Source organism: Cherax quadricarinatus, chromosome 69 (assembly GCF_038502225.1).
Source record: "Cherax quadricarinatus isolate ZL_2023a chromosome 69, ASM3850222v1, whole genome shotgun sequence".
Lineage (NCBI taxonomy): Eukaryota > Metazoa > Arthropoda > Malacostraca > Decapoda > Parastacidae > Cherax > Cherax quadricarinatus.
In genome coordinates this window covers 23,336,898-23,351,875 of record NC_091360.1, presented here as the reverse complement: position 1 = coordinate 23,351,875, position 14,978 = coordinate 23,336,898, and the positions used below count along the sequence as shown (strand labels likewise).

The window sequence follows — 14,978 nt, the reverse complement described above, 5'->3', positions numbered from 1 at the left end:
CAGTCTCATCCCACAGTGGTGTTACAGTCTCATCCCACAGTGGTGCTACAGTCTCATCCCACAGTGGTGCTACAGTCTCATCCCACAGTGGCGCTACAGTCTCATCCCACAGTGGTGCTACAGTCTCATCCCACAGTGGTGCTACAGTCTCATCCCACAGTGGTGTTACAGTCTCATCCCACAGTGGCGCTACAGTCTCATCCCACAGTGGTGCTACAGTCTCATCCCACAGTGGTGCTACAGTCTCATCCCACAGTGGTGCTACAGTCTCATCCCACAGTGGTGCTACAGTCTCATCCCACAGTGGTGTTACAGTCTCATCCCACAGTGGTGTTACAGTCTCATCCCACAGTGGCGCTACAGTCTCATCCCACAGTGGCGCTACAGTCTCATCCCACAGTGGTGCTACAGTCTCATCCCACAGTGGTGCTACAGTCTCATCCCACAGTGGTGTTACAGTCTCATCCCACAGTGGCGCTACAGTCTCATCCCACAGTGGCGCTACAGTCTCATCCCACAGTGGTGCTACAGTCTCATCCCACAGTGGTGCTACAGTCTCATCCCACAGTGGCGCTACAGTCTCATCCCACAGTGGTGCTACAGTCTCATCCCACAGTGGCGCTACAGTCTCATCCCACAGTGGTGCTACAGTCTCATCCCACAGTGGCGCTACAGTCTCATCCCACACTGGTGCTACAGTCTCATCCCACAGTGGTGTTACAGTCTCATCCCACAGTGGTGTTACAGTCTCATCCCACAGTGGTGCTACAGTCTCATCCCACAGTGGTGCTACAGTCTCATCCCACAGTGGTGTTACAGTCTCATCCCACAGTGGTGCTACAGTCTCATCCCACAGTGGTGTTACAGTCTCATCCCACAGTGGTGCTACAGTCTCATCCCACAGTGGTGCTACAGTCTCATCCCACAGTGGTGTTACAGTCTCATCCCACAGTGGTGCTACAGTCTCATCCCACAGTGGTGCTACAGTCTCATCCCACAGTGGTGCTACAGTCTCATCCCACAGTGGTGCTACAGTCTCATCCCACAGTGGTGCTACAGTCTCATCCCACAGTGGTGCTACAGTCTCATCCCACAGTGGTGTTACAGTCTCATCCCACAGTGGCGCTACAGTCTCATCCCACAGTGGTGCTACAGTCTCATCCCACAGTGGTGCTACAGTCTCATCCCACAGTGGTGCTACAGTCTCATCCCACAGTGGTGCTACAGTCTCATCCCACAGTGGTGCTACAGTCTCATCCCACAGTGGTGTTACAGTCTCATCCCACAGTGGTGTTACAGTCTCATCCCACAGTGGTGCTACAGTCTCATCCCACAGTGGTGTTACAGTCTCATCCCACAGTGGTGTTACAGTCTCATCCCACAGTGGTGTTACAGTCTCATCCCACAGTGGTGCTACAGTCTCATCCCACAGTGGTGCTACAGTCTCATCCCACAGTGGCGCTACAGTCTCATCCCACAGTGGTGCTACAGTCTCATCCCACAGTGGTGCTACAGTCTCATCCCACAGTGGTGTTACAGTCTCATCCCACAGTGGTGCTACAGTCTCATCCCACAGTGGTGTTACAGTCTCATCCCACAGTGGTGCTACAGTCTCATCCCACAGTGGTGTTACAGTCTCATCCCACAGTGGTGCTACAGTCTCATCCCACAGTGGTGTTACAGTCTCCTCCCACACCCACAAAATCTTCAGGTCAAGAACTATGGTTCGAATCCCCCCAGAAAATACTTTCTATTAGTTATATTTAGCGCTTGTGTAAAATATTTATTATTCTAGATATTGTTTTTATTAACATATAATCTAAAAAAATAAAAACATTGGCCTGAAGTGAGTAATTAGTTTCAGAGAAGCTGTTGCTTCAAGCTGTGAAGAACGGCAACACACGTATTGTTAAGATGCTGCTGCACGAATGTCCACACATACAAGCAAGTAAGTCTGTCTAATTTTTACATTTAATGAAATGTGATATTTAATAACAAAAGTCACAATACCTCGACTGGAACAATAGACAAATAACCTGCACATAGGAGAGAGAAGCTTACGACGACGTTTCGGTCCTAATTGGTCCATTTACAAAGTTAAGTTAGGTTAGGTTTCGGCCTAACTCAGCCAGAAACGTCGTAGTAAGGTTTTCTCTCGATGTGCTATTTAGTAAAGTGACATTGTGTATTTGGCTTTAGAACACTATAATGTGTCTATCTGGACGTCTTTTTGGGGGGTCAACGCCCCCGCGGCCCAGTCCTTGACTAGGCCTCCTGGTGGACGTAAACAATAAAAATAGTGCAGATAACAGTTATTTGTTGGTTTTCTGTATATTTTCAATATAAAATCATAGTTCCTCTTAATAATTAAAACACCTGAGAAAGGCAATGAGTTATTTTGTTCAAAATTAGCAGTAAAATTTATGGAATGAGTTAGATTACTTAATTTAACAAAGAAATGGTTTATATTTATATTCTTAAGCATAAGACACAAAACATTATCAACAAATATGTACCATTTAGCTGTATTGTGAAGTATTTTGTTAAGCAATCTTGTTTCAGAATATTCATGTACAAACTGCTAAAAACAGCTGAGAGGATTTCCCATTGCCATACCAAACTTCTGAGAGTAAAACTCTTCATTAAACACAAACTTTGAATTAACAATACAAAGTTTAACAAGTTCAATAATAGTAAGCACTGACAATGGTAAATTATAATTAACAAGTTCTTATGATCGGAAACTTAATAAATCATCAACAGGAACTTTTGTAAACAAAGAACTGACTTCAGGATCAACCATATTGATATTATTTAAATCAGTCATTAAGATGGATTTTATATGGAACATTCAAAAAAATAGAGATTTCTCTGAAGGGATTTTTTGGTGAGTGTTATTAAATGTATGTATGTATGTACGTATGTATGTATGTATGTATGTATGTATGTATGTATGTATGTATGTATGTATGTATGTATGTATGTATATATGTATGTATGTATATATGTATGTATGTATGTATGTATATATGTATGTATGTATGTATGTATGTATGTATGTATGTATGTATGTATGTATGTATGTATGTATATATGTATGTATGTATATATGTATGTATGTATGTATGTATGTATGTATGTATGTATGTATGTATGTATGTATATATGTATGTATGTATGTATGTATGTATGTATATATGTATGTATGTATATATGTATGTATGTATGTATGTATGTATATATGTATGTATGTATGTATGTATGTATGTATGTATGTATGTATGTATGTATGTATGTATATATGTATGTATGTATATATGTATGTATGTATGTATGTATATGTGTATGTATGTATGTATGTATGTATGTATGTATGTATGTATGTATGTATGTATGTATGTATGTATGCATGTATGTATGTATGTGTGTATATATGTATGTATGTATGTATGTATGTATGTATATATGTACATATGTATGTATGTATGTTATGTATTTTCTTCGTGGTTTTAAAAGTGAAAGTTAAACATAATATATAATACTATACCCACAGGGAATGCTGCCATAGGAGAGTCTAAGAAACATAAGAAAACAGAAATTACAGACGTCCTCAAAGGTGAGTCAAAATGACTCAACTTCTGCCTCTCACTTGTTCCACAGTAAATCTTGTAAAACTGTGAATAATAACTATAAATATTCCATATAAGAGTAATTTTTCGCTAAATAAATGTTTTCACACACACACACACACACACACACACACACACACACACACACACACACACACACACACACACACACACACACACACACACACACACACACACACACACACACACACACAGAGTGTGCTAAAGAATGGAAAAAGTATATAAGACAAAAGACCCAGGAAAATAAGGAGATTAGTTGAAGAGCCAGAAACGAATATGCACAATATTCACAATATTCACAATATTCACAATATTCACAATATTCACAATATTCACAATATGCACAATATGCACAACATGCACAATATTCACAATATTCACAATATTCACAATATTCACAATATGCACAATATGCACAACATGCACAATATTCACAATATTCACAATATTCACAATATGCACAATATTCACAATATTCACAATATGCACAATATTCACAATATTCACAATATTCACAATATTCACAATATTCACAATATTCACAATATTCACAATATTCACAATATTCACAATATTCACAATATGCACAATATTCACAATATTCACAATATTCACAATATGCACAATATTCACAATATTCACAATATGCACAATATGCACAACATGCACAATATGCACAATATTCACAATATTCACAATATGCACAATATTCACAATATGCACAATATTCACAATATGCACAATATTCACAATATTCACAATATGCACAATATTCACAATATTCACAATATTCACAATATTCACGATATTCACAATATTCACAATATGCACAATATGCACAATATTCACAATATTCACAATATTCACAATATTCACAATATGCACAATATTCACAATATTCACAATATGCACAATATTCACAATATTCACAATATGCACAATATTCACAATATTCACAATATGCACAATATTCACAATATTCACAATATTCACAATATTCACAATATTCACAATATGCACAATATTCACAATATGCACAATATTCACAATATGCACAATATTCACAATATTCACAATATGCACAATATTCACAATATTCACAATATTCACAATATTCACAATATGCACAATATTCACAATATGCACAATATTCACAATATGCACAATATTCACAATATTCACAATATGCACAATATGCACAATATGCACAATATTCACAATATTCACAATATGCACAATATGCACAATATTCACAATATTCACAATATTCACAATATTCACAATATTCACAATATTCACAATATTCACAATATGCACAATATGCACAATATTCACAATATTCACAATATGCACAATATTCACAATATGCACAATATTCACAATATTCACAATATGCACAATATTCACAATATGCACAATATTCACAATATTCACAATATGCACAATATTCACAATATTCACAATATTCACAATATTCACAATATTCACAATATTCACAATATGCACAATATGCACAATATGCACAATATTCACAATATTCACAATATGCACAATATTCACAATATTCACAATATTCACAATATTCACAATATTCACAATATGCACAATATTCACAATATGCACAATATTCACAATATTCACAATATTCACAATATTCACAATATTCACAATATGCACAATATTCACAATATTCACAATATGCACAATATTCACAATATTCACAATATGCACAATATTCACAATATTCACAATATGCACAATATTCACAATATTCACAATATGCACAATATTCACAATATTCACAATATGCACAATATGCACAATATGCACAATATTCACAATATTCACAATATGCACAATATTCACAATATTCACAATATGCACAATATTCACAATATTCACAATATGCACAATATTCACAATATTCACAATATGCACAATATTCACAATATTCACAATATTCACAATATTCACAATATTCACAATATTCACAATATTCACAATATTCACAATATGCACAATATTCACAATATGCACAATATTCACAATATTCACAATATGCACAATATGCACAATATGCACAATATAAAAACAACATAGCAATAAAAGCCAAGTCTGAGCCAAAGCTGTTGTATAGTAACATCAGGAGGAAAACAATAGTCAAGGAGCAGGTAATCAGACTGAAGAAGGTGGAAAGATCACAAGAAATGACCGAGAAGTATGTGAAGAGCTCTATACGAGATTTAAGGAAGTATTTTAAGAGGAGACAGAAAGGACTGTAGAAAGCCGGAATGGTGGGGTACATCATCAAGTGCTGGACACAGTACACACAACCGAGGAGGTGAAGACGCTGCTAAGTGAACTAGATACTTTAAAGGCAGTAGGGACAGACAACATTTCTCTTTGGAGAGATGATATCTGGTCCGTCCGGATATCCCTCCGGAAAGGAGACAGATACGCAGTTTTAAACAGCAGACCATTGTCACTGACGTGTATAGTTTGCAAAGCCATGGAGAGACTGTGAGGAGAAGAGTGGTGGAGCACCTGAAAAGGAATGAGCTCATAAATTGCAACCAGCACGGTTTCAAGGATGGGAAATCCGGTGTCACAAACCTACTGAAGTTTTAGAACAAGGTGACGGAAGTAAGACAAGAGAGAGAGAGAGAGAGAGAGAGAGAGAGAGAGAGAGAAAGAGAGAGAGAGAGAGAGAGAGAGAGAGAGGTGGGTAAATTGCATTTTCTTGAACTGCAAGAAGGCTTTCGACACAGTTCCACACAAGAGATTATTGCAGAAGATCGAGGAAAAGGCACGGATAACAGGGAAGGCATCACAATGATTCAGAGAATACCTGACACGGAGGCAACAACCAGTCATGGTATGTGACGAGGTGTCAGAGTGGGCACATGTGATGAACGCTGTTCCACAGAGGTCAGTACTAGGACCAGTGCTGTTTCTGGTATAAGTGAATGACATAATGGAAGGAATAGATTCAGAAGTGTCGCTGTTTAAAGTCGATGTGAAGCTAATGAGGATAATTCAATCGGATGAGGATCCGGCAGGACTGCAAAGGGATCTGGGCAGGGTGTAAGCCTGGTCCAACAACTGGCTCCTTAGTTTAACACCACCAAGTGCAAAATCATGAAGAATGGGAAGGGCAAAGAAGACAGCAAACAGAATACAGGCTAGGTGGCCAAAGACTGCAAACCTCACTCAAGCAAAATGATCTTGCGGTGTGTATAATATCGAGCACGTCTCCTGAGGCACATCTCCTGAGGCTGCAGCATATGGGCTCCTGGCAAACCTAAGAACAGCATTGCGACATCTCATTAAGGCCCATACTGGAGTATGCGGCACCAGTTTGGAATCCACACCTGGTCAAGCACATCGAGAAATTAGAGAAAGTGCAAAGGATTGCAATAAGACTACTCTCGCAGCTAAGGAGAATGCCCAATGAGGAGAGGTTAAGGGAAATTGACCTGACGACTCTGGGGGACAGGAAGGAGAGGTGGTACATGATAATGACGTATAAAATACTGAAAGGAATTGACAAGGTACATTGGGGCAGGATGTTTCGGAGATGGGACACAGCAACAAGGGGTTACAGTTGGAAGCTGAAGAATCAGTTGAGTCATAGGGATGTTAGAAAGTATTTCTTCAGCCATAAAGTTGTCAGGAAGTTGAATAATCTGGAGGGTGATGTAGAGGAGGCAGGAACCATACATGGTTTTAAGAAGAGATACGATAAAACTCATGGAGCAGGGAATGAGTTTACCTAATAGTGACCAGCAAAGAAGCGGGGCCAGGAGCTGTGAATCACCCTTGCAACCACAAATAGGTAAGTACAAAGAGACAAGTATGTATATATATATATATATATATATATATATATATATATATATATATATATATATATATATATATATATATATATATATATATATATATATACATATATATATATATATATATATATATATATATATATATATATATATATATATATATATATATATATATATATATATATATATATATATATATATATATATATATATATATATATATATATATATATATATGTATATATATGCAATAAGATCACAGAAAACAGGTGATTTCAGAATATGCAAAACAACCACTGTGAATGAATAGAGAAGGTCCAAGCGCATTCGTGACTACTCACATTATCAAGGAACAGTGAAAGTAAAGCATCAAAGGAAGGTATATAAAGGGGTAGCCCACACCTCACTATCAGATCCCACAACAACAAAAACACCTGACGCAAGACAGCAGGCCCGCCGGCCGAACTAGAGAGGTCCTTCATACAACCCACCAACAAACTATTCTACCCAAGAAATATGAAATTTAAAAAATTATTATTTGTCCAATGTATTATTAAATTCTTCCCAAATTCTATTAATTATAAATGGATCTAATTTATATAAACCAAAGGAAATATTCATATTATTGTCAAAACTGCTTTTTATGAAACAAGATTCAATTATATTCCTGTCGGCCATGGACTTTCTTGATACTACTTTCTCAACTTTTTGAAAATCAATTGGATGGTTAAAATCTCTTACATGAATAAATAGAGCATTGGAATCTTGTCCAGTTCTAATGCTATATTTATGTTGTTTTAATCTTAGTTCGAGATTTTTACCAGTTAGACCGTAATAAACTTTATCGCAAATTTTACAAGGAATCTTATAGACACATCCATCAGCATTTTGAGGGGAATTCTTTATCAAAAGTTTTTTTTACTGTATCAAGATTTTTGAATACAACTTTAATATTAAAAGTCTTAAGAAGAGAAGGCATATCAACCAAGTTTTCATGGTAAGGGAGAACCAACATATTTTTAGTTGAATAAGGCTGGTTGTCCCTTTTTGGATTGTAAAAAGTATTTCTAGCAACTTTAAAAGATTTATCAATTACATTTCTTGGGTATTTAAAATCATTACCTATTTCATAAATTTTGGATATTTCCTCATCTATGAACTCAGGACTACAAATTCGTAAAGCTCTCAAAAACATTGATGAGAAAACAGACAGTTTGACTCTATCTTGATGGGAAGAATAATAGTGGACATAGGAACAGTTATTTGTAGGTTTTCTGTAAATTTTAAATTTGAATTCATTATTACCCTTAATAATTAAAACATCTAGAAAAGGCAATGAGTTATTTTCTTCAAATTCAACAGTAAAATTTATAGAATGGGCTAAGCTATTTAATTTGCCAAGGAAATAGTGTATATCTACATTTTTGGGCATAAGACACAAAATATCATCAACATATCTGAACCATTTAGCTCTATTAGGGAGGATTGTGTTAAGCAACCTTGTTTCAAAAAATTCCATGTATAGGTTACTAAGAACAGGTGAAAGAGGATTTCCCATTGCCATACCAAACTTCTGAGTGTAAAACTTATCATTAAATACAAATTTTGCATCAACAATGCAAAGTTTAATAAGTTTAATGATAGTAGGGACTGGCAATGGTAAATCATAGTTAACGAGTTCTTCAGATCAGAAACTTAATAAATCATCAACAGGAACTTTCGTAAACAAGGAAGTAACATCAAAACTAATCATGTTAAAATCATTTAAGTCAGTCAAGGAGCTTAATTTATCAACTAAATCTATGTTGTTTTTAACATTAAAGTTAGAAATTTTGCCAACAATAGGGCTCAAAATATCAACAAGCCATTTGGATAATTTATATGAAACTGATCCTATGGAGCTTTACGAATTTGTAGTCCAGAGTTCATAGATGAGGAAATATCCAAAATTTATGAAATAGGTAATGATTTGAAATACCCAAGAAATGTAATTGATAAATCTTTTAAAGTTGCTAGAAATACTTTATACAATCCAAAAAGGGACAACCAGCCTTATTCAACTAAAAATATGTTGGTTCTCCCTTACCATGAAAACTTGGCTGATATGCCTTCTCTTCTTAAGACTTTTAATATTAAAGTTGTATTCAAAAGTCTTGATACAGTAAAAAAACTTTTGATAAAGAATTCCCCTCAAAATGCTGATGGATGTGTCCATAAGATTCCTTGTAAAATTTGCGATAAAGTTTATTACGGTCAAACTGGTAAAAATCTCGAACTAAGATTAAAACAACATAAATATAGCATTAGAACTGGACAAGATTCCAATGCTCTATTTATTCATGTAAGAGATTTTAACCATCCAATTGAGTTTTAAAAAGTTGAGTAAGTAGTATCAAGAAAGTCCATGGTCGACAGGAATATAATTGAATCTTGTTTCATAAAAAGAAGTTTTGACAATAATAGAAATATTTTCTTTGGTTTATATAAATTAGATCCATTTATAATTAATAGAATTTGGGAAGAATTTAATAATACATTGGACAAATAATAATTTTTTAAATTTCTTATTTCTTGGGTAGAATAGTTTGTTAGTGGGTTGTATGAAGGACCTGTCTAGTTCGGCCGGCGGGCCTGCTGTCTCGCGTCAGGTGTTTTTGTTGTTGTGGGATCTGATAGTGAGGTGTGGGCTACCCCTTTATATACCTTCCTTTGATGCTTTACTTTCACTGTTCCTTGATAATGTGAGTAGTCACGAAAGCGCTTGGAACTTCTCTATTCATTCACAGTGGTTGTTCTGCATATATATATATATATATATATATATATATATATATATATATATATATATATATATATATATATATATATATATATATATATATATATATATATATATATATATATATATATATATATATATATATATATATATATATATATATATATATGGAGCTCTGAGGCTTAGAACAGTGAGGATACCATCGCTCCCAAGGACGTCAGCAGGGCACAAGCTCTGAAGGACAAACATCCACCCAGGGCTCCCAGTACCAACATTGACCTCCCTGACATTGCAGCAGGCGAAGAACATCTAACCTTACAGGATGCTGATGTGTATAAAGCTGCTATGCCATTTCCACAGGGCTCAGCAGGAGGTTTCACCGGTTTAAGGTCCCAGCACTTAAAACAAATACTCAGTCCAGTACTTGGTGATGTTTCAGAGAGGCTGCTGTCTGAACTCACCAAATTTTCCAACCTGTGCCTGGCTGGCAGTGTCCCAGAGGCCATCAGACCTCTTTTCTTTGGTGCCTCATTGTGTGCCCTCCGGAAAAAGGATTGCGGAATCAGGCCCATTGCAGTGAGCAACACCCTTCGGCGCCTAGTCGCTAAGGCTGCAGTAAGAAGGGTGAGTCAAGAGGCTGCTGCAATGCTGAAACCAACTCAGCTCGGTTTCGGCGTTCAACAGGGCTGTGAAGCAGCTGTCCACGCAGCTCGAGTATATATCAAAAACATGTCCGATGAAAAAGCCTTGGTCAAATTGGACTTTGCCAACGCTTTCAACTCAATCAGAAGGGATGCTGCTCTCCAAGCAGTTTATAGAAACTTCCCTTCCCTTTATCCCTTCATAGAATCGTGTTATAGTGTGACTTCCAAACTATTGTTTGGGGACCATGAAATTGACTCATGTGAGGGCGTGCAACAGGGGGACTTTCTTGCCCCCTTTCAATTCTGTTTGGTCATGAAGGAAGTCACAGAAGCACTCTCCAGTGAGCTCAATATCTGGTTCCTGGATGATGGTACCCTAGCTGGCACAACAGAATCTCTCCTAGAAGACATCAGTAAAATTAAAGACATGGGAGAAAGCTTGGGTCTATCTTTAAACCCCACCAAATGTGAAATAGTTTCTACCAATCGACAGATGATCCAGAATATTAGTGCCGTTTTACCAGCCAATAGCACTCTCCTTGGTGCTCCTCTTGGGTCCAATGCCATCGATCTGATCCCAGAAAAGAAGTTTCAGACCTCCGGACGATGGAAGGCAGGATGAAAGACACTGACACACATGATGCCTTCTACCTACTCACCAGGTGCATGTCAATTCCAAAACTTACCTACTTCCTGAGATGCTCCCCAGCCTTCAGCAGTCCAAAACTTAAGGAATATGACTCTCTCCTTAAGACCATGCTAGAGAGTATATTAAATCTTTCACTTGAAGATGGACAATGGTTGCAAGCCTCACTTCCGGTCAGGCTTGGAGGGCTAGGAGTACGCAGATCCTCCCAGAATGCTCTACCAGCTTTCCTATCCTCTTCCATAGCATCAGACTTCTTGATAACCTCAGTGACTCAGCAGAATACAGGACCCTAGCTATGCCAGTGCAATCACCGAATAGGAGACTCTTACTGCTCCAGCACCAAACCCTAGTGAAGTACTGGTTCACAAACATTCAAGCTGGGATGGCCCTATCGCTGAAAAGGTGCTTGCCAACATGCTCAGGGCTGCAACATCAGATAGGGAGACTGCCCATCTCCAGGCTGTGAGCACACATCACTCTGGGGACTTCCTCCAAACAATTCCCATATCGGCAATGGGAACGCGACTCGACCCTAAGACCCTCCGTATTGCAGTGGCTCTGCGCCTTGTTGCCCCAATTCTCACAGAATATATGTGTATTTGCAGCAAAGCGCAATCACACCAATACAGTCTACATGGTCTTAACTGCTCCAAAACCAAGGGCTGGCATGCAAGACACAATGAGGTCAACGACATCATAAAGAGAACCCTTGCTACAGCTGGATGCCCAGCCGAGAGGGAGCCCTGAGCACTAGCAGCCAACAATACCCACAACCCAGCAAACCACCCCGACGGGATCGCCATCTATCCTTGGAAGAATGGCAAGCTCTTAGCATGGGACTATACCTGTGTGTCCACACTGGCTGACACCTATATCCATCACAGTGTCGGGCGACAGGGAGGAGCTGCTGACCACACGGAGGAGTACAAGATCAGCAAGTACAGGGACATAAGCCAACAATATCAATTTGTCCCAGTGGGATTAGAGACCTTGGGATCATGGGGAAAAAATGCCACACGTTTCCTTAAAGAATTGGGTTCCAGACTCATCGACACCACCAGGGACCCAAGGGCAGTCACTTTCATGTTCCAGTGCCTCAGCGTGGCCGTCCAGAGGGGAAATGCTTGCTGCATACTTGGCTCACGTCCAGCCTCGGAGGAGCTGGAGGAAATTTATGATCTCTAATTCATTGTACCATTGTATTCATGCTTGTGTTTTGTGTAAATGTATTTTGTTTATTAATAAATGTTCACATAGAATATAAAATATAGGGGCTGGTAGGAGAAGAAAATATTCAAACAGCTCCGGGGAGAACCTTGAGTTTTCCCTGAGGTACGTTTATTGTCTTCTCTGAGGATGAGGATCCCTAGTCCAGCCATAGAGGTGGTACTTCCCTATATTTTTTTATTTAAATATATATACATGTATATATATATATATATATATATATATATATATATATATATATATATATCTATATGTATATATATATATATATATATATATATATATATATATATATATATATATATATATATATATATATATACATATATATATACATATATATATATATATATATATATATATATATATATATATATATATATATATATATATATATATATATATATATATATATATATATATATATATATATATATATATATATATATATATATATATATATATATATATATATATATATACAATAAGATCACAGTAAGCAGTTGATTTCAAAATCTGCAAAACAACTACTGTGAAAGAATAGAGAAATTCCAAGCGCTTTCGTGACTACTCACATTATCAAGGAACAATGATAATGTTCCTTGATAATGTGAGTGGTCACGAAAGCGCTTGAAATTTCTCTATTCTTTCACAGTGGTTGTTTTGTATATATATATATATATATATATATATATATATATATATATATATATATATATATATATATATATATATATATATATATATATATATATATATGTGTGTGTGTGTACTCACCTAGTTGAGGTTGCGGGGGTCGAGTCCGAGCTCCTGGCCCCGCCTCTTCACTGATCGCTACTAGGTCACTCTCCCTGAGCCGTGAGCTTTATCATACCTCTGCTTAAAGCTATGTATGGATCCTGCCTCCACTACATCGCTTCCCAAACTATTCCACTTACTGACTACTCTGTGGCTGAAGAAATACTTCCTAACATCCCTGTGATTCATCTGTGTCTTCAGCTTCCAACTGTGTCCCCTTGTTACTGTGTCCAATCTCTGGAACATCCTGTCTTTGTCCACCTTGTCAATTCCTCTCAGTATTTTGTATGTCGTTATCATGTCCCCCCTATCTCTCCTGTCCTCCAGTGTCGTCAGGTTGATTTCCCTTAACCTCTCCTCGTAGGACATACCTCTTAGCTCTGGGACTAGTCTTGTTGCAAACCTTTGCACTTTCTCTAGTTTCTTCACGTGCTTGGCTAGGTGTGGGTTACAAACTGGTGCCGCATACTCCAATATGGGCCTAACATACACGGTGTACAGGGTCCTGAATGATTCCTTATTAAGATGTCGGAATGCTGTTCTGAGGTTTGCTAGGCGCCCATATGCTGCAGCAGTTATTTGGTTGATGTGCGCTTCAGGAGATGTGCCTGGTGTTATACTCACCCCAAGATCTTTTTCCTTGAGTGAGGTTTGTAGTCTCTGACCCCCTAGACTGTACTCCGTCTGCGGCCTTCTTTGCCCTTCCCCAATCTTCATGACTTTGCACTTGGTGGGATTGAACTCCAGGAGCCAATTGGTGGACCAGGTCTGCAGCCTGTCCAGATCCCTTTGTAGTTCTGTCTGGTCTTCGATCGAGTGAATTCTTCTCATCAACTTCACGTCATCTGCAAACAGGGACACCTCAGAGTCTATTCCTTCCGTCATGTCGTTCACAAATACCAGAAACAGCACTGGTCCTAGGACTGACCCCTGCGGGACCCCGCTGGTCACAGGTGCCCACTCTGACACCTCGCCACGTACCATGACTCGCTGCTGTCTTCCTGACAAGTATTCCCTGATCCATTGTAGTGCCTTCCCTGTTATCCCTGCTTGGTCCTCCAGTTTTTGCACCAATCTCTTGTGTGGAACTGTGTCAAACGCCTTCTTGCAGTCCAAGAAAATGCAATCCACCCACCCCTCTCTCTCTTGTCTTACTGCTGTCACCATGTCATAGAACTCCAGTAGGTTTGTGACACAGGATTTCCCGTCCCTGAAACAATGTTGGCTGCTGTTGATGAGATTATTCCTTTCTAGGTGTTCCACCACTCTTCTCCTGATAATCTTCTCCATGATTTTGCATACTATACATGTCAGTGACACTGGTCTGTAGTTTAATGCTTCATGTCTGTCTCCTTTTTTAAAGATTGGGACTACATTTGCTGTCTTCCA

At 37.8% G+C, this 14,978-nt stretch overlaps 1 protein-coding gene across 1 annotated transcript in view; it reads left to right on the top strand.

Moving 5' to 3' along the window:
- LOC138854791 (SUMO-interacting motif-containing protein 1-like) overlaps nt 1-14,978 on the top strand; it is a 221,912-nt gene that overhangs the window by 149,791 nt on the left and 57,143 nt on the right. Inside the window, exons 6-7 of the mRNA XM_070099883.1 lie at nt 1,859-1,948; nt 3,554-3,616. Of these exons, the coding sequence (XP_069955984.1) occupies nt 1,859-1,948; nt 3,554-3,616 (153 nt within the window). The remainder of the gene's footprint in view (nt 1-1,858; nt 1,949-3,553; nt 3,617-14,978) is intronic.